The sequence below is a fragment of the Podarcis vaucheri genome, assembly GCF_965113315.1.
Source record: "Podarcis vaucheri genome assembly, chromosome: 1".
In the NCBI taxonomy this organism is placed as follows: Eukaryota; Metazoa; Chordata; class Lepidosauria; order Squamata; family Lacertidae; genus Podarcis; species Podarcis vaucheri.
The window spans coordinates 89,458,787-89,480,307 of record NC_138759.1 but is presented as its reverse complement, the minus strand read 5'-3'; the positions used below and the strand labels follow the sequence as shown (position 1 = coordinate 89,480,307).

General features: G+C 42.5%; 1 protein-coding gene and 1 long non-coding RNA gene across 22 annotated transcripts in view; one reads left to right on the top strand and one right to left on the bottom strand.

The window, feature by feature from the left end:
• Window positions 1-21,521, bottom strand: part of TNS1 (tensin 1) — a 321,487-nt gene that overhangs the window by 6,708 nt on the left and 293,258 nt on the right. For all 21 annotated transcript variants that reach the window (XM_082237860.1, XM_082237875.1, XM_082237878.1 and 18 more), the window contains 10 exons: window positions 17,729-17,924; window positions 14,759-15,636; window positions 14,054-14,140; window positions 10,589-10,720; window positions 9,795-9,887; window positions 9,142-9,219; window positions 7,841-7,912; window positions 5,803-5,971; window positions 5,323-5,391; window positions 3,649-3,681 (listed from right to left, as the gene is read on the bottom strand). In XM_082237860.1, the coding sequence (XP_082093986.1) occupies window positions 3,649-3,681; window positions 5,323-5,391; window positions 5,803-5,971; window positions 7,841-7,912; window positions 9,142-9,219; window positions 9,795-9,887; window positions 10,589-10,720; window positions 14,054-14,140; window positions 14,759-15,636; window positions 17,729-17,924 (1,807 nt within the window). The remainder of the gene's footprint in view (window positions 1-3,648; window positions 3,682-5,322; window positions 5,392-5,802; window positions 5,972-7,840; window positions 7,913-9,141; window positions 9,220-9,794; window positions 9,888-10,588; window positions 10,721-14,053; window positions 14,141-14,758; window positions 15,637-17,728; window positions 17,925-21,521) is intronic.
• On the top strand, window positions 5-3,381 carry LOC309541296. Its single transcript, XR_014223693.1, has 2 exons — window positions 5-794; window positions 2,358-3,381. It is a non-coding gene; the product is annotated as an uncharacterized lncRNA (long non-coding RNA).

Here is a 21,521-nt window from a genome sequence, read left to right as displayed (position 1 = left end):
AGAGATGACAAAGAAAAGAATGGGAGGAGAGAGAGAGAGAGAGAGAGAGAGAGAGAGAGAGAGAGGTGTAAGCTAGGGCAGACATGAATAACCACAGCTATTTGTGGAGCAGAGATTGCATACTGGTGTTATCAGATAAGCTATATAAATATTCAATCTTCTACCAGTGGAACTTGAGACATGTATCACATGGAATTGGAGGTGGGGAGGTGTGGCCTTTGGAGAAAGGATGTGGATTTCAATTGCTGTAGCTCCATTATCTCAGTAAGAACAACATGTTTTGGGTTTGTTTGTTTGTTTGTTTGTTTGTTTTTAATTTCAATTTCAACTTTCAAAAGGAAAGTTATAAATACTAGATGAAACAAAATGGAACAAAATGTGATCCTCCTCCTGTCATTTCTAATTAGAGAAAGAAAAATCCAGACAGCTGGAGATTCTAATAAAAACACCCCTTGCTACAGACAGTGCCTAAAATTAGTGGGGCCCATAAGCCTCAGAGCTCGCTCCATGCTACTCAGCTAGAGGCAGTATCAGGAGGAGAACGGAAAACACGACCAGAGAGAGGAAGTAGCTCAAATTGGTCACACAGCTTGGCTTTTAATAGGATTTTTCTCCCCTAGTAGAAGTAAAAGGATCATATTCAATAAATCTCTCATTATGTATGGGCTAGTATCATATCTATAGTACAAAACTCTTTCTCCATTGTTTATTGGAACAATTTATTACTCTGATTGCATTTTTCTACTGCATTTTTTAGTCCTTTTTCTTTTGCTAAACAAAAGTTTAGATGGCTAGTTTAGATGTATTCAAGTCTCCAGGGCCAGATGAACTGCATCCAAGAGTATTAAAAGAACTGGCAGATGTGATCTCAGAACCACCGGCAGTCATCTTTGAGAATTCCTGGAGAACAGGCGAAGTCCCGGCAGACTGGAGGAGGGCAAATGTTGTCCCTATTTTCAAAAAAGGGGGGAAGAGAGGACCCAAATAATTATCGCCCAGTCAGTCTGACATCAATACCAGGGAAGATTCTGGAGCAGATCATTAAGCAAACAGTCTGTGAGCACCTAGAAAGGAATGCTGTGATCACCAATAGTCAGCATGGATTTCTGAAAAATAAGTCATGTCAGACTAACCTGATCTCGTTTTTTGACAGAATTACAAGCCTGGTAGATGAAGGGAACGCAGAGGATGTAGCCTACCTTGATTTCAGCAAGGCATTTGACAAGCTGCCCCATGATATTCTTGTAAAGAAGCTGGTAAAATGCGGCCTTGACTATGCTACCACTCAGTGGATTTGTAACTGGCTGACTGACCGAACCCAAAGGGTGCTCATCAATGGTTCCTCTTCATCCTGGAGAAGAGTGACTAGTGGGGTGCCACAGGGTTCTATCTTGGGCCCGGTCTTATTCAACATCTTTATCAACGACTTGGATGATGGACTCAAGGGCATCCTGATCAAATTTGCAGATGACACCAAACTGAGAGGGGTGGCTAACACCCCAGAGGACAGGATCACACTTCAAAACGACCTTGAGAGATTAGAGAACTGGGCCAAAACAAACAAGATGAACTTTAACAGGGAGAAATGCAAAGTATTGCACTTGGGCAAAAAAAATGAGAGGCACAAATACAAGATGGGTGACACCTGGCTTGAGAGAAGTACATGTGAAAAGGATCTAGGAGTCTTGGTTGACCACAAACTTGACATGAGCCAACAGTGTGACGCAGCAGCTAAAAAAGCCAATGCAATTCTGGGCTGCATCAATAGGAGTATAGCATCTAGATCAAGGGAAGTAATAGTGCCACTGTATTCTGCTCTGGTCAGACCTCACCTGGAGTACTGTGTCCAGTTATGGGCACCACAGTTCAAGAGGGACACTGACAAACTGGAACATGTCCAGAAGAGGGCAACCAAAATGGTCAAAGGCCTGGAAACGATGCCTTATGAGGAACGGCTAAGGGAGCTGGGCATGTTTAGCCTGGAGAAGAGGAGGTTAAGGGGTGATATGATAGCCATGTTCAAATATATAAAAGGATGTCATATAGAGGAGGGAGAAAGGTTGTTTTCTGCTGCTCCAGAGAAGCAGACACAGAGCAATGGATCCAAACTACAAGAAAGAAGATTCCACCTAAACATTAGGAAGAACTTCCTGACAGTAAGAGCTGTTCGACAGTGGAATTTGCTGCCAAGGAGTGTGGTGGAGTCTCCTTCTTTGGAGGTCTTTAAGCAGAGGCTTGACAACCAGATCATATGTCAGGAGTGCTCTGATGGTGTTTCCTGCTTGGCAGGGGGTTGGACTCGATGGCCCTTGTGGTCTATTCCAACTCTATGATTCTAAAATGGCAAAACTTGGGAGATTAGAAAAAAAGAAGTTTTTGCATTTGAGTTTGGGATGGCAAGAGTCTTTTTCAGACTCTTGTTCTGTCTCCTGCCCTCCACCCCCTTTGGGATCATGTGAAATGTGACCTCAACATGAAGTACTGAACTCTCCAGTGTGAGTTTAGATAAGCTAGACACAGGCAACAGTCCCTAAGTGAGTTGGCCATTGGTAGGATAGACTGCCATCACTGCTTGTGGTGCCATATGCTGAAATATGCTGAGGAACATTAAACTGAGGAACTGAAGCCAGGGTTGTTTCTGTGGTACCAGTTGACAGAGCCATTCATGCAATGCTAAGCATGGTTTTGACAGCACTGATAACAGATTGAAAGTAAATCTGTCTGAATCAAGGGTCACTCCCCGCTCCCTGAAACAGATGGATGCACCAACTGAGTGGGAAATAGACATGTGCAGATGTATGCAGCCTACTGCTGCATATAACTTTTCAACCAGGTCTGGGGTTTTTTTTTGGGGGGGGCACAACCAGACATTCTCAAATACTTATTATTTAAACACATTCTCTGTTTTATTTTTAAAGTAACATTTCCAAGTGTAAATGAAGTGGAAGTTGACATGTTTTTATTTCATTTCCTTAGGTAAGCACTTGAAAAAATCCATGGGACTTCAAGACTTCAAGACTTCTTGCGCAACAAAGAATTCAACCAGGATGGTTTCTCTCAAGATTTCCTCAAGGACTTTAAGCACCTTGTGCTACGTTCCCTGATGGTTGTCTGGAGAAGTCAAAGATGACTTGGTATGGCAGTGGCACACCCCTCCTTTGGGAATCAAGGGCCATGTGGGCTGGTGTGTATTATCTGTGCTGTTTTCGTGGCTAAAAATGGGCTTTGCTGTTTATTCAGAAATGTAGCGGGCATGTCTATAATGACATGTGGAAACTGGAGTCATGACCCTTCATGGGAACAATGGGGAAACTCAACACTTGCATAACATAAAAGCCAAGCTGGCCCCTTTGCCTAAAATAAAAACATTTTCTGGAAACAGATTTGGCCTATTACATCTCTCTTGGTCTGATGGTTTCTGCTTTAAAGCCTTTTGGACCTCAAAGTTAGGACCAATATGGAAGTTCAGACCAACTCTCCATCTGATCACTCCTCTCAGTTATGTGAACCACTTTGATCCAAGATAAATTAGGCCAAAGAACCATTCACACATGTCTGTAAGCTTTGGAGAATCTAGCCACTATCAGAAGGGCCTCTGTCCTTTGTAATGGTCTAACACTGAACCTGAAGTTGAAAAACAAGACTTACTTTGCAGCACCACCACTGTCTGACTTAGTCCACCTGAGGAGATAAGAACAGCCTTTGGTTAATTTTCACCAGGGCAGGAATCCACAATAATACTAAGGTCCAACCTGTACAGTGGAGTAATTAAAGTGGGATATGGGGGTAGGGAAGACTGGTAAAGTAACACTTTGACTGAATTGGTGCCTAATCACTTGACCCCTTTCTTCCCTGTTTAAAGTAACAAATAAGTACAGCCAAGAAAGGGGCGTGGGCTCCATCTACCTCCTACTATTATGAGAAACCCCTCTTCCTTATCCCCTTCTTCTTCTGAGAAACGGTCTGTTGCCAGAATATATTAAGATATTCAAAAGTGCTGAAATTATGAGCTGTTGGGAAAATGTCTCTGAAATACAAGCCTAATATGCTGCTCCAGTGCCTCCACTATTGAACAGCTTTCATAAACAACAATGGGCTACAGTGTGATTTTTGCAGGCCCTTCTAGTCAGTCTTCTGGAATCTCATGTCAAAATATTTATGCCAATCAAAGCTCCTGAAACTAGCAGGGATATGATATAGCTAAATGGTACAGCATCTGCTTCACATGCAAAAGATCCCAAGTCCAATCCCTGGCATCCCAGGTAGGGATAGGAATGCCCCCTATCTGAAGCCCTGCAGTTGCCAGTCAGCATAGACAATCCTGACCTAGTTGGACCAATATTTGGACTTGGTATAAGGCAGCTTTCTGTGTTCCCATGATGCTTCCCTACTGTCTAAAGCAAATGGTTCACCGAAGTTCAGTTTGTCACCTTTGCTCCTCACCTAGTTCCTTATAAAGGATAATCAAGTGTGTGAGGCACCTGGAAATCTCACCTACTATTGACAATTACCTGTGTTTTGGAAATTAAGGAAGACCACCTTGCTGCAATGTCACAGAAGAACAGAAGTTTAATTACATAGATTTCTGCTCTCAGTGAGTAGAGCATGAGACTCTTACTCTCAGGGTCATGGGTTTAAAAGATTCCTTATTGCAGGGGGTTGGACTGGATGACCCTCATGGTCCCTTCCAACTCTACAATTATAGACTTCTATGGGGGAAATGGAGTCTGCAAGAACTTTGGATTTTCTGAGAAGCAAAGCAAGGGAATGAAGGGTTCTGCCATCTCCTATATTTCGCTTTGTTCAGCTATGGGTTAGTGCTCCTTAAAGGGGTTCTTAGTCTGATATAAATTAAGGGTTCCTTTATGGATATGATCCTGTCCTGTGAAACTACCTGTTCCTTAAGATATGCAAACCAGGCACTGTTCAAGGTACAGTTACATGCAGAGGTGACAGGGCTCCCCCTCCCTTTAGTGATACTCAGCTGGTGCCTATCCTGTTAGATTTTCAGAGCCAGGCTCTTGAACTTTAATGGATGGTGTATTTTACTCTTGCCTTCTCTGGTTTATTGCTCTTTTCACTGTTTATTTTTATTTTTAAAAAAATACTGCTCAAATGTTGAGCTTTAGCTGCTTTTTATTAGGCTCCTTGCAAGCTTACACTTGAAAGTAACAGTAAAAGTCTTTAAATAAATAAATAACATGGGATAGAAAACAGAAAGTCATTTTCCCCACCCCATCTTTGCTATGATATATCTGCCTATGAGTACTTTTTTGATTTGAGTCTCTTTAATCACAATAAAACGAAAGCCCTGCCACTTACTTTCTCTCCTGTGGGTCCACATCACAGAAGGTGACACTGATGATGGGGTAATGTCGTCTGAAGAACAGCCTGAAACAGAAATATGAACATGAGTAAGTGACATAGTTAAAAGAAATGATAGTGGATGAATGCTGCTGGGCCCATCCATACAAATGGCCAAACAACCCCAAGGTAATCAGTACCATCCTATTACATGAGCTCTGCATCAGTCATTTACAAGGCTAATGGAACACTGGCCAGCAGGGATGTATTAAGTGCAAAATATCCTGAGCTTTACTTGATGCCTACTAGCCAATTATGACCAAACAGAAGTTTCAAATGGGTTATTATACCAGTACCACTGCTGAGGGCCTTATTTGTGAAGCAGAGAGTAACTTGGGGAACTTCGCACTAACGCAACCAGATAATGGGTGTGAAAAGACAGTCTTCATTTCGAAGCCCACAGATCACCCTGAGTCCCAGACCATATTTGGCTCTTACTTCCTCTGGTTGTCTGTTAAGGTGATTCCTTGCGTTGAGACTTTGAAGTGGACAATAGTAGCAGATGGTGGGGTGTCAGCGGCCAGCGTCTCAGTGATAGCTTTGGCAATGGCCTGTGGCCCTGTTAATGATTCCATCTCCACCGAGTTGATAAAGAGCACATTGCAGGCTGGAGGGGGGGGGAAACAGTGGCAAACACATCAGTGGGATGGCACAATGCAGGATACACAAAGGCTAAAGCAAGCTCAATCCTCCTGCTGCCTGGACTATAATGAGGATAACTTATATTTGCAGTCTATTTGCTGCCTGCTCATAAGAGCTTTCCCCAATGACTGTGGACTATGCTAGGGAATGTGGATCTGTATCTGACTGACTTTTTGCAAGAAGTCAAACAAGTTTACCATTTCAGTAAACAGAGAGCCAGGGACGCGGGTGGCGCTGTGGGTAAAACCTCAGCGCCTAGGAATTGCCGATTGCATGGTCGGCGGTTCGAATCCCTGCGGCGGGGTGCGCTCCCATCGTTCGGTCCCAGCGCCTGCCAACCTAGCAGTTCGAAAGCACCCCCAGGTGCAAGTAGATAAATAGGGACCGCTTACCAGCGGGAAGGTAAATGGCGTTCCGTGTGCTGCGCTGGCTCAGCAGATGCAGCTTATCACGCTGGCCACGTGACCCGGAAGTGTCTGCGGACAGCGCTGGCTCCCAGCCTATAGAGTGAGATGAGCGCACAACCCTAGAGTCTGGCAAGACTGGCCCATACGGGCAGGGGTACCTTTACCTTTACCTTAATCGGAGAGCCTAGAGTCTGTTGCTCCCAATGGCAGAAACCACAATCAAAAGTTGAGAAGGGATTAAGCTACATCAATATGCAGTATAATTCCCCCAATTTATGCAATATCCAAGTGCTGTTTATCTCAGAAGTGGCAAAGTTGCACATAGACCAGTTTAAGCAGCATAGCTGTGTGCAGGGTTGCACCAAATCAACTTTATCTGCACACTTCAGCAATCCCCCCATTGGCCACTTTCAAATGCCGTGGACCAATTGTTCAACTACAACCTTTGCTGATGACTGGCAAATTGCTGGCTGTGGCTTTGACAAGATCTGGAGACCCATGGCTTAGTCAAGCCTACCATAAACCCTTCCAATGCCCACAATCTTTATTCCAGTTCCTTATCTTGCTGGGACCACTGTAATCTTGGAAAGAAATAAGCTAGTCAGAGCTTTTCTCCTGGTGGCTAATTTCCGCGCAAGGCTTCTACTGGTCAAAACGAGCTGATGATATCAACACTGTGTGTGCTAACACAATCTTCTAATAACACTAGGGACAATTGCTTTGTTTTCATAAGATAACAACAACAAAACAAAAACAGAAAAATTATAGAAAGCTGAGTTTAGTTTTGCCCAGGCAACTGACAGCCAGTCATAGATGCTTGCTAGTATCTCTGTGATAGTGTACGAAGAACTTGCCTGATAGTTAAAGCTGGTAAGAAAAACCCAGCAAAACTGTTTTAAACTAAAATTTCAAAAGCAAATTAAAAAAATTTAAATTAAATATTTTAAAATTACAGTGAAATTACAAAAGCACAAGACCTTAAAACATTATGCAATTATGAATGCTCACAGTGTACCTGTAATGCTCAGGCAAAAACATTATCAGTTTTAACTTGAAACTCTAACTAGCAAAATGCAGAAGGTCTCTGCTATTTAAAGCCCAATTACGTACTTATGTAAAAGTTCCATTGAAACCTCTCTTGGAAGAGAAGGCTGATTTTGCGCTGCTCCAGGTACAAGGAACTGCAGGGCTTAAAATGTATGATGAAGGAACAAAAGGGCCATGTATGTGCATACAGAGCTTGCTCTGAGTACTACCAAGTTAAGTAGAAAGAATATTTTTAAATATTTTCATGCAGTGCTGCTCAGTAAATTCCAGAAACTGTATTCAACGGGGCTTTATTCCCAGACAAGGTTTGGGAGGTTTCATTTCAGTAAAAGGGTTCCAAACTGGTTGAAATGTTTCCCCTTTCTATCCGAGCTACTCACCTGCTCCCTGTTTGAGCAAGTCTGTTGCTGAGTTGCTTGATGTGGTTGTCTCTTTCGTTTCATCCATGGGATCTTAAAAAAAAAAGAAAAAAGGAAGGGAAGTTTTTGGCCATCGGCAAGAGCTCTTTCTAAGACCACATGCTCAAGTCCATTTAATACATTCGTGTTGCCTTGCTGTACCCACAACTGGTGTCACAAGGGGCACAGGTTGACTTCCCCTTAACAATTCTAGCAATACATTTTTATGTATGGAGAAAAGATTCTCTCTCATCTTCATATTTTTGTAAACAGAACCAGCAGGAGGTAGCCATTAAAAGTAAACTAAATTAAAGCAGGAAGGATTATCTTGAATTCATGAAAAATGAACATACAGTCAGTGCCTTTTACAGAGTCTGTCCCTCTGCATGACTCCCAGGGGACAATCGCACACCAACAGAGATAGAGAAATACAGTGTTGTTGCTCGCTAATCTCACTGCTACCTAAATTGCTTTCAGTGAAACATGTTGGCGACAGAATTTGTTATGTTTATGCAAGGTCCTTATGATTCCTTATCCTTTATAAAATTGAACATTCTCTTTTCTCCTGCTCCCTCAGTGTAAGCCTAGGGATGGCGGGGGGACGGGATTTGGATTTCACAGTGGACTAACCTGATTTGATCTGTATCACATCATGAGTCCACTTTAACATCTGCAATATGGCAGATCCCTTTATTAGATAGACCAAGGTTTCCAGTGCTGCCTCCACCCCCTCCCCGTTAAAAAAATCCTTTTCCAAAGCTCCAGAGAGTCTTCCAGCCACACACACAGTGCAAGCAGCTACTGTGCAGTGGGTTCTTGCCATTACAAACTTTTGAATAGATATGGGAAGCAAGTCCCACAGGGAGCAACTGAACTTGAGGATATTCCATTGCTCTCAGGGGGGATTTTACAGCAAAAGAATGGCTGCCCCCAAGTAAACACTTTTATTTATTAAATATAAGCATTCTCCTGCTCCCTTCATGTAAGTTGTGCATTTATGACTCCTGTAATCATCTGATTCAGGGCTCCTGTCTTCAGACATACAGTATTTCAACCCTAAAAGTCTTAAGGCAGGTGGGTCTGCAGGGAAAGGTTCTAGAACTTCTAATTTCGTCGTTTGTATCAAACCAGGAATACAAAAAAGTGACTCTTCTTTTGAGAGCTTTTGAACACACACACACTCCTGATGAATAAACGGTGGTGTTCTCTCCATGTACTCTGCTCCTGATGCCCACAAGTGCATCTGCCCACAAGTGCTTTCCACCCTATGTACATGTCTTTACCTCGATCGGGAATGACCAGCTTGCAGGGCAAGGCCAGAGGCATGATGGAGTGCTGGTACACGAGAGCTGACAAGCAACCTGGGCAAGAGAACAAGGAAACATGACAAAAGTTAAAGATACCCGATGGTGCAATTTGGTGGCACTCAGTTTCTGCTGCTGCATTCCAATGTGATGCTATGTTTACCCTCAGTGATTTCTATACAATGCACCAAATGAATTGGTTACATAGCTGTCTAAATACCTGAATGTCCAGGGTCAAATTCTGAAACCTGTTGCTCAGATTACTTTTGATTCTATGAGACACGCTCTCTCTATATATATAATTTGCAAAAGCTTATTGTATATAATAAAAATTAATCAATCAAGACAGCACAATAAGTTATTATTAAGAAACATATATCAATAAAATTATCATTATGCATCTTGGTTTCTGTTATATCCATTTCTCCCTAGTGCCAGAAGTCCTCGAAATATATATAATATTGTTGTTTTTTCACCACAGCCTCCACAAGAGGGCAGAATTGGGCAGAACATTTATCTTCAATAAAACACAAGAGAATGGGATGGGACCAGGCAGTTCTATTTATGAAAAGCAGAGGGCAGGAAAGGTTTATACAAAGTATTTCTAATTCATTTTTAAAGTAGGCACTTACCAAAATTTGGTTCATTGGGGCATCCTTTTAGTTTCACACCTTTAGGGCTGGTTTCTATCAGGAAGTGCCTAACCAGCTCATTGGTGAGATCTCCTGTTGGGACAAATCAGGATTTCAGTGCAAGTTCTGAAAGCATCTTTCAAGTCATAACACTCTGACTTAGGATATGGTGGGCCATAAACTCATACCATGCTGCCCTTCATTGGCAAGCAAAAGGAAATTATAACAATGTACCTTCTCAGTTATAGTGACTTTTTTTACTCCACACTACATGCTAGAAATGGTCATATATGAAGCAATGAAAGCAGGTTATCGGCATCACTATTTATGGCAGAGGAAACTCAAGGCCCTGACTTCACACAGAATTTTTGTTGTTATTGCCACAAGATGGCATAGCTGTGTGCAATCTGGAGTAAGAATGTGTTTTCTAATGAACTAATCATATCAGTCACGCCCTGATTTCCCATGCTGCAGCTCAGTTCCTATTTAGAAAAGCTCTTGATAGGATACAAAATCTCAATCTCCGTTTCCTCACAAGACAAAACATTTGGAGCCTACTCTGAAAACATGGGCTTGCTATTAGCATAAGCCACAAACACTGAAAGTATGAAATATCATACCTGGCACAGAATTTGGCATCCAGGCATTCCCTTGGCAGGGGTATAATGGCCCAAATATATCCCATTTTCAGATGAACAGATACTGTCAGGGTTGAGAGTGATCTGCATTTTATGTGTTCCATTAGGGCTAAGGGGAAGAGGGGAGGGATTACTAAAAGTGAAAGAAGGGTATACCTTTCTTGCTCTGTTGCAAAATACCAGGAGGCGGAGAAGCAACTTTCATGGCCAATCCATAGGCTCCTCGGAAGGAGTGGCTGTCTCGAATGATAAAAGCCCCAGGTTCCTTGTCTTTCAGCAGTGCAATGGCTGAGAAAGAAGAACATATCCCCTGTATGTAAATGGATCCAAGCAGTAATGTGCACTTACTGGACAAATGTTAAAGAAATCAACGTACATTAAATGTATAAGAAAAGGCTCTCAGGCCCATTTCACACAACTAGTCCTAGCAGTTCCCACCAACTATCCTCTCCATTGTAGCTACAGTACCAGGAATTTGCCCATCACAGCAGCAATAACCTTAGCACATGTTGAATTCGTTCCTGAACCTTTGACTTGTATACTTGAAGGCAAATGTCCTTCTAAGATTTGATTAAGGCAAAAGTAAAACTGCAGAAGGAACAAGAAACTCCTTGCCCCAGAGAATCTGATCTGAAACAGGGCCAGCCTCCATTCAGTAACAGTCACTTTACCCTTGCAAGGGGAGACATGAAGGAAATGAGGGGACGTGTTCTTGGATTAAGGATGGATCTGCAGAGCTGGGCTGCCAAGTGCCTCAGCTGTTGAATGGGTGAGAGGAATTGCTGTTGACAGAAACATAAACAAAGTCTTTTAAAGGGGTCACTCACAATTATCTGAGAGGTAGCTTATCAGCATTGGCTGGGGACAGAGGCACCTCATTCATCATTATAACATGGCTCATGGCCAAAATCACAACCAACATGCTTGCAAGATCTCTAAACCTCAACACCTTGACTACCCCAATATAGCATATACTTATCTGCACATCTTTGCATGTAAACATAAGCCATCATAGGATGGAATTATTCTAAAAACCACTTCTATTATTTTCTTCTTAAAAATGTAAATTCACTACTGCACAGTACTAGTGAAGTCATTAACTCTCTGTCAGTGGGTGCCTCTCTTTTTTCAGTCCCTGTGACTCTGTAGTACATGCAACTCCACATGTCAACAGAGGGATCCAAAGTGTGCACTTGTCACGTCTGTTGCAGACTTCCCTATTACATGTGTCAATAGTGGACCTGAACCATCTATTTTAGGAGGTGAGAAATTGCACAGAGGTGAGGATGAATTGTTAATCTGTGTTGGGCAAGAAACCGTACACTTCTGAAGCTGAAGGGATAGCACAAGCACCAGAAGGCTCTACATTTCAAGGCACTCTAAGTGGGGAAATGTCTTGCTCCAATTTCACATTACTGCTGGATCTTTCTACAGATCACTTTGCATTTCTCTTCCCACAGCCAGCGGACAAGGTTAAAATCCACTTAGGCCTAAATGTTACAATGCCAAGTACAGGTTCATTGCCAAAAAGCCCCCAATCCTGTGCTCAGATTACTGAAATATGTGGGGTGGCTTCATTACATTGTGTTTACCCTCATCCATGCTCTATATCATCAGCTGCTAATGGGAGAGAGAAGGGGAATGCACAGTGGTTTGTATCCAACTAAGTTTTACTCAAAGTAGACCACTGCATTAATAGTCCCTAGTCATGTGCATTAATTTCAGTGGGTCTACTTTAAGTAGAACTAGCAGCTGATATAACCGAGTATGATGACATCAAACTATATGTAAACATTTTGGTGAAAGAGGGGCACTGTTTTCAGTGGCAAGCATTTGTTTGATATCACATCTAGCTGCTCCCTTATAGAACCAGCAGTTAGAGACTTCTAAGCAATGTCAGTCTGCACTGATCACTCTTCAGTTGTCATTCGCTGGATTTCTAGTACAAATGTGATCTGTGAAAAATTTGAAGCTGTAATGTGGCACAGCAGATGAAACAAACAGAGCCCAGCCTCTAAGGATCAAACTACCCCTCACATTACTCACAACTTTTTATAAAATGGGCTTAAGTAGGCCCCTCTTATTTTGAAGCAAAAGCAGCCATTCAGGGCCCCGGGTTGGGACATGTTCACTATCTTCCTATCCAGCTTGCCATTACTACAATTGTTTAAACAAGGAGTGTGTTCTTGTTGTGGAGTGGATATTACCGAGAAAATTGTGAGAAACATTTGGGCAAGCATCTGCTGGGGATACAGGATAGCCTGCCTTAGGATAAAGGTTAAGTTAGAAAGAAAGACCCACTCCACTTTTAGGCTAGAAAGAGTCACTTTTATTATCCAGTCTATTTTAGTTCTTTGGGTCTTATAAAAGTCTCAGAGTCAACTCCTACTTCCCTTGAGATTAGAGAAGTATTCCACTTTGGATTTAATTTAGGGGAGGGAAAGGAGAACAACTAAACTTTCCATTGCTGAGTATAGGAACAGGTAACATCTAATAGCTTTGGAAATGCCCATCACCACTTAAAATAGCCATCAGACACAACTGGCCACTGAGTGAATCAAAGCAGTGATGTACGGGTGAAAGGATATAGCCTTCAAAGGATTAAGCTACTTAATTGTGCTTTATTTTTAATACTGTCAAACTGGCTAGGGTTCAGAGGAGAGACACAAAGAAGGCTAGGCTTTTGGAATACCAGGTCTATGAGGGAATGGTTGAAGGGACCAGGACTGTTTAGACTAAAGTTGTAAAGGTTTCTGAGGGGCAGTGAGGCAAGTCAAGCTACTATTTTTTTTCAAATATACATCTTAAAAAGCATCTATAAAGAGAATGTGTGTTCTAACAGGTTGAAGGCAAGAGGAATACTTGGTTACATTGGCACACGATAACTGTACCATCCACCACAGTCTAGGAGCTTGAAACAGACCAAATCTGGAATCTGTATCCAAGTTCCTCCTGCCACCGATGACAATGATTCCATATACAAACAGCCTAACTATTCCTGTGGCAAGCTCTCTCATCTTGAGATAGTCTGGTCATTTGTATCATTTTGCCAAGTGGCAATGGGAATGTTATCATACTAGGTACAGATGTGCTGTAAAATGGCCAGTGTTAACTACCCATGGCTAGTGCAGAACCACTGTGGTTAGGAATAGGAGTCCAAGAGGACGTACTTTAAGTTCTAACATAATGGAAGCCCCTGGAGGAGGAAAAATGTTCTGGAAGTGTTTGATTTGTCCTTGCAGATTTTGCAATTTCTTTGAATGCCAAGGACCAAAGCAATGGCTCGTTCACACTTCAGCTTGTAGTTGGCTGCTTTTCCCTGGGGAAGACCTGCTCTTTATCACAGAATCGGAGCAAACAGCAGTTGGGTTTTCCACTGATTGACATTTGTTCCAATTCAGCAGTAAAGAGTGAGTTTTCCTGGGGAAAGCAGAGCAAATGGAAAACTTCTCAGACCTGTGCATAGAAAGCACAGGACAAGCAGAAAACCTCTCAGATCTGTGCTTTCTAGGCATGGGACAAGCAGAGTGTGGACGAGCCCCAAGTCACTCGAATGCTTGAGTGTAAGACTGCCAAGTGTTGTCTGCTGAGCCACTCTGTTCTGCTAGGGCAGAGACCCACCTTGCTCCCTGGAGATCTCTGGTTTGTACCAGTACTTGGAGGTATCCTGAACAAACTTCACGTTAGCTCTGGTCTCAGGGCTGCTGTCTAAGAGACAAAGAAGGAATGAAAATGGGAGAACTCAAGGAAAGAAAATTTTATGGGGTCTCATCAAGATAAGACAATTTTATTCCAAACAGATTAATCTGCAGTAATGCCCCATAGTACTTTTGTGATTACTAATAAGGAAAATAATGAGAATCCCACCCTGTAAAGCACCTTCTCAACCTCATGTCATAACTCTTGATGGTCTCTTTCAATTCTATATTTTTGAGGTTCTATCATTCTGTGATAAAGTGATGGCCTCCTAAACAATAGTTAAAACTCCAAGAAGTGTTAGAACTGAAGAGGTGCTTCCATATCTGATACCATGCTCAATGAAGAACAATACTTGTGTTCAACCAAATGATGCCAAATATGGAGTATCACAAGCAAAAAAATGAGGAGAGCCTTGCACTCCAGGGTAGTGGTGCCTACATGACACACTGCAAAACACTTACAGGATGCTGATCATTTCAGGACAATCCTTGATGATGATCAGATTCTCATCTATCAAGTACTGATTAGCAGGGTAAAATAGGAAGACTAAAGACCCAGAAATGCCCTCTCCCCAATTCCCATGATGCCCACTACTCAAGTGAGATGCAGCAAGAACTGAGATTTTACCTGGCATTGAGAACTTGGAGAAATCAGGCAGAGTATGATGGAAGGCCATGCCACTCCCACTGCTGGGACTGGACATGCCACTGGAGATGGGTGAAGAGGTCTTGCCATTCACTGTGGCGTAGTTAGGCAGGCTGTTTGACCGATCCCCTGATGACATCCTTCTCTTTTCAGGGAGCAGTGGTTGGGTTGGGGTGGGGCTTCCCTGCCGGTACACTGCTGAGTCAGGGGACGAGGAATGTGGGCTACTGACTCCATGGTAGTAGGCCGGGGAGACAGGAAAAGATGGGGTAGAGGGAGCCTGATAACCTGAGGCACTGCTTTGGCGGGACAGCGTTGGGCGCTTCTCCTCTGGAGCTGAGTATCCATATATGATATGCCGATCTAAATTGGGACTTCCAGAGACCATGGATGTGCTGCCTCCCATTATGGGCTGCTGCCGAGTCAGGCTTGGACTCCCAGGCGATGCAACGAGGTTGCCGTACGGAGCCATTACGTGCCTGCTCATGCTCGGGCTTCCTGGAACGGCTCCCATGTTAGCGTTGACAGCTCTTCGCCCAAATCCTGGGCTAGGGGGAGTGTTGGTGGCTACCGTTCTGTGGAGGGAGTGGGGGCTTCCAGGCATGACATGGACCCCAACTGCATTGGCTTGGGGTTGAGGCCTTGGGTGGCTATCTTGTTGAGTGCTGGCTCGGCCATCAGGGAAGTCGGCACTCATATAGGCTGGAAGGCCCTGAGTTGATGTAGAGGTGTTTTGGTAGCTGCTGTTCGCCGACGGCCCCTGAGAAAGGTTGGTGGATTGGAAGCTGGACTCAGCTGATGGCTGGGATGAAATGGCTATGCTGGCATTGTTCTCTGATGGGTAGCTACCTATAGAGAACCTGGGGGAAGCAATCGGAGAGAGCAGAATCCGTTATTAACCCATTCCTGTAAGACATGATATAGAGCTGGAGGTAACAGTACTCTTAAGACTCAAGCACCAGAAGAACCCACCTTGTTCAAACATCTTATCCCAAATTCTTGATTCTCCTAATTCCCCATGATCTCTTTATGAAGCTCTAAGTCACAGTGACCTTAAACAAACTTTGATGTCCACTCAGATAAATGACTGCATTTATTTGCTCACAAGAATGTTCACATTCTTGAAACAAACTTTGAGTGGACTTGGGTCATTTCCGAATAGGCTGTCATTTTTGCTTCATCTTGTAAGTTCACAGTTTGCAATCCATTATGTGATTCTATGCATGCAAAACATTCCGGAGGGGAAAATATTTCACAGGAAGCTGAGAATGTGACCTTTCTGTATGGACAAATGTTAATATGTGTATGTCAGCATGCTGTTCCACCTCCTCCCAAAAAAGCCAGTACTTGCAACCTCTGTCCGCAATCCTACTAAGAAAACAACAGCACTGTATTTAATAATAGAAATAGAGGAAGCTGTTTATGCCAAGACAGACTATTGGCTCATCTAGCTCAGAACTCCAGGATTTCAGACAAGAGGTATTTCCAGCCCTACCTAGAAATGCTGGGGAAATGCTGAACCTGAGACCTTCTGCAGGCAAAGTAGTTGCTCTAGAATGAGTGATGACACTGTTTAGTGCAGTCCATGGCAAACTTGTCCTTTGTAAGCTAGATCATTCAATGCATAACATTTGCAGAGAATACAGTAAAAGGAAATGTTTGGGTTTTTTCCCTGAGGAAAAGAGAGTAAGGTAACATACATATTCTGTGCGCATTGGTTTATTGTGGCATGAACTGTCATAAACAAGAGCACCTAGCATAGTAGAAAACATGAAAGTCTGGCCTGCAATCTGATAAAATAAATAAAACTATTTTGAGCGCCTACAGGTTTTGAATGCAGAAGGTTCCTGGTTCAATTCCCAGCACCTCCAAGTAGGATTGGAAAATACCTCTGTGCTTTGAGCCAGTCAGTCCAGACAGTGATGAGCAGCAAGAACCAATGATCTGACTCAATATAGTGGCTTTTCCAGATGTGATAAGAATTTGAAATTCGGTTGCATTTCTGAAAATTTTATTAATATACCAATGGCACCTCTTCTGTGATCACCTTCCTAAAAGGAATGGCCTGTCCACCCCACAAGAAAAATTGGTGTCATACTCTATTTATCTTAGCTTTCCTTATTCCATCCACAATAAATTCTTCCAAGTTCACTTATATACCAGGTCGACAAATGACTATTAAGATAAACATCTCACCTATGCGTACAGAAACATCTTACCATCCACACATAAGTGTACAAAGTTGTATATCTACACTGGGGGGTGGAAAACCTTTTCCAAGCCAAGGGGCACATTCCCTAATGGATAACCATCTGGGGGCCTTTTAAAGGCACTTTCATACATTCAGGCTTCTTGTATTTTGCCAACAACAATCATAGCCTCTTATCTCCTCCCAGTCTTGCTCTCCTCTGCCTGAGGTTGCAAGAAGCAATTATCACGGTGAACAACCATGTGATGTGACTTAAGGAAGTGGAAGAACCATCATAAAGTGCCTCTCCCCTATGATGGAGAAAACTGAAGTGGGGAAGTTTCTTAATTACAGAATACTTTTGTCTCTGGGCCCATAATAAACTCTGGCCACTAGCATGTGGTGCTCAACAGATCACTCTTGAGGTAATCTGGCCCTCAATTGGAAAAAAGATTGCCCATCCCTGCTCAAATCCATGAGTGATACAAGAAAGGGCAGAAGAACCTATAATGACTGAACATGAAATCTCCCTGCAGCACAAATGCTTTCCTGATCAGTTGACACCAAAAGTATGAGCTGGAATGGCCCTGTGTCTTCTATTTGGGGAAAGCAGCCTCCCAAGATCATGCATCAAAGAGTCTATATATGTAAGCAAAAGGGCTGCAGTCCTATTGCTAGCTGTCACAGTGAAGTCCTGCATAGTTCAGCAGCATCTGCCATCATCAGCCTGTTGAGAATGGCAAACTACAGCTGTCTTTCCTTACCCATCCATGCTGTGCATTGGACTGCTGGCAGCGACAGGGCTTGGTGAAACAAAGGAGTTGGGGAAAGATCCATTCCTCACTGGTGTCTCAGTGTTATAGGCCTGCGGAGCCAGGGGTGCCTGGGGCTTCCCAACAGAACTGCCGCTGCCACCACTTGTTGCTGTACGGGCCACAGATTCCACATAGCTCCGGGGCTCTGAAATGAGGTGGAAAGAGAGAAGATGATGACTGAGGTGCCTCAAGGTGTGGGGCTTTTACAACCAATATTTCCAATTAGCATAATTTATTTTGAATATGTATACATTGTTTTGTATTGTAAGATAAAACTCAAAGCAGGTCACAACTAAGCTCATAAAACACATACATCATGCTAGTAGCAGTCCAAATTACTAAAATCAAAGTTAATCACCATCTTGGTCCCTAGAGCAAATCAGAGTAATTTCTCCCCCTCCTGAAAACCAGAGAATAGAAGGGCCATTGGGGCCTTCTGTTCATGATCTTACAATGCAAGGGCTGGATTCACATGGCCAAGCCCCCCTGTGCACAATGCTATTGTTGAGAGAATGTAACAGATGACCTGAACCATGCTGAGATAGAACTGCAGGGATCTGTGTTAGTATAGAGGCTTGATAAAAGTGCAGAACCTCCAAAATCACTGACATGTAGAATTGCTGTGGCTGACCTGTGGGCACATCTTCCATGTCATTACAATATTGCACACGATAGCCGGTCAGGATGTACTGCATGCAGAAGAATGTCAATGCATACACTTGGTCTTAAGTAAATATCAATAATCTCTGACAGACTCTTGCACTGCAAATTCAGCTTTTCTCCTTCCTCATCTACCACCACCTTCCTAGATGTAAACCATGTAGGGCAACTTCCTCTGGGAACTTACATAATGAGGGATGGGGTGGAAATCATCCTGGATTTTTAATTACAACCTCTTACTATACAATTTAGAAGCATTTCCTCTTGTCCTACCCACAATGACCTATATATATATAGCATTTGTGAATGGGCATCTACTTCAATCTCCTATTTCTTCTTAATGCTGAACACTGGGTTCCATCAGCTTCTTTACACAACAACTGAGTTCCATATCCTTTAGTAATATCATTCCTCTCTTCTTGTGTGAGGCTAAAACTGGCGAGAGGGCCCCCTCCAGATTGGTGTTTCATTGTAGGTGCATTCTGCAATATGTTGGTGGCTTTATTCTGCTTTAGTTTCTTCTGCAATACTTCCCCAATGTCAACACATTATTGCTGTCTGGAGGAGCTATAGTTCAACAAAAGAGGCACAAAAACAAACCAGAACATTTGTGGCATAAAATGTTAAGAGATTTCAGCAGCAAGTTGCAAGATGTGCACTGATTGGAAATGAAACTGTGCGATCACTCCAAAATTTTGCAGGTGCAAATAGTATTATTAACTGACTTTCACCAGCAGATCCCAGGGCGGGTTTTAACAAGTTGAAAGCATGATTGTGTATGACTGCCCCCAACAGCATCAGGAGCACAGATCATTATGAATGTGTAATAAAAAGGATCCTATTATTAATTATTATTATTATTATTATTATTATTATTATTATTATTATTATTATCCTTCATCAGAGGATCACAGGAAGGTTTACAACATAAAAACACAAACTATATACGATAATAGCAAACAATACACCCACCCCCAGTTTAAAAGGCCATATTATCACCACTTACTCACTTTCAAATCCATGTAGCCTCAGGAAATAGAAATGCTTATTCTACCCCTTACTGTCAAAACATTCACTTTCCTTCCAACAGGCTGTCAAACACCTTAATGCATGAAAGATGCCCCAAGATACACCAGAGGGGAAACTAGGAACAAAGTTGCAGCCGCTCCACAGTTGGGCAAGGTATACAAGGTAATTAATTAGGCAATCTTCTTCTGAGCCTTGTAATTGGTGGAGTAAAACGTATGTAAACAGGACTTTGAGATTACTTTTAACCCTTCTAATCTGGAAAACAGATAAACATGGACCAGGTTTTATGAAGATGGAAGTTGGATTTCTAAACTGGCCAGACAAATCCGGTGGCCAAGCCCTATCTGTTGTGTTCAAAGGAGTGTTTGCCAGTTAACCAAGCCCACCAAGGCAGGAAGGAATGGAATGGAATGATGATAAAGAAGGCTGGTCTGCCCTCTTCATACTGAACATTCCACAAGGCAAAAGCCCAGAACAACAATCTTGACCCAACCAAGAGAGGCCATGGACATTTGGCTGTCTTGGTACTGGGCTGAACTGCAGCCTCAAAAGACTTGCAAAACACATAATAGGCTGTTATGCTACTTAAATTGATTTCATCTGTTATAGATAACACATTTCATGCACTCCTCCCTAACTAAAAATGGCATGGCTCTGTATCCACAAGTTAACTTGCAAGAGGCTAATGGGAAGCTCCCCGAAAAAGCCAAGAATTTCTGTTAAATTGTGGGAATCTCTCCCCCCCCCAAACCATGAAGTTCAGGGATAAAGGACTGTAAAATTGTTGTATCTCATGTCTTTGTCTTCTTCCACATATATAAGAATAAAGGGTGGGCTGCCTTTAGTTTAAGATATTGTCTCCCTTTGTGAATATTTTTTCCTTCTGCTGTATAATGCATCCCCCTCTGTTGCTATAGTCTTGCTCACACTTCATAAAAGCCTATGCATATGCTAAATTCTCAAGCCCAGCTGTGTGCAAATTATCTGAGTGATATTGAAAAATTAGCATTAACAAACCATTTGTAAATGCTAAACCTAGGAGAGAATGGAACTCTTGGATGACATGCAAGAATCACTTGGTAAAGTTCCAAGTCCTGTGCCATATCAAACAAAATCTAAAAATATCCTCTCTGTATTTATGTGAAGCAAGCAAACATTTCATTCTGCTGTAGGAAATAAACAGGGAGAGTCTCAAGAGACACTCCTATGAGGCTGGGGGACATGAAACAACCATTTTGACGTCACAAGTTACAATCTCCTATAGCCCATATTTCCAGATCCACACACACACACACACACACACACACACAATTCTTGCTAACACTATGTTACAAGAGTCTAAGAGCCAAAAGAAGCAGTGGTAGATTAAAGAACATGAGGACTCTATGCAGACTTAACATACATTATTTAATGTATGGGATCCATTACCAAGAAATGATATTTGCACCAAAGATCTCATCAACTGGTAGCACCATGAGCAGAGTGCCCACCCACCATCACCCACCACCTTTGCAGCAGTTCTCAAAGCACAGGTTGGTTTTATCAAGGGATGCATTCCTTGTTTGTATGATGCATTCCTTGTTTGTGGGGGGGAAACAAAATCTTCAATAAACTGTATATTAAAATAATAATTGCCTCGATATAAGTAGAGGGTATTTTTTAAAAAAAAAAATCTGAAACTGATTTAATGCATAAACTGAAAAGTGTGATCTTAGGCTGTGTGCTTTTAGACTAACAGATTAGACTAACAAGAAGAGTGTACTGGGGAAGTGACAGCAGCCCTCCCAAACTGAACTGCGCAAAACTACACATAACAAACAATTCCAAAGGTGAGATGATATTACAGAGACTAGTAGGGGTGGGGATAGGGATGAGCGTGCACTGACCAGCAGTGCAAAGTGAATATTTCCTGACCAGCAAGGACTGGTAGTCCCGATAAACATCTTGCTCAAGTTTCATCTCTATTCTACCTAGAAAAAGCTGTACATCCTGTTCAGATAATGTTTTGGATTCCAGTTGGGTTTGTTTGATATATCTAAACATGTAGCAGCCC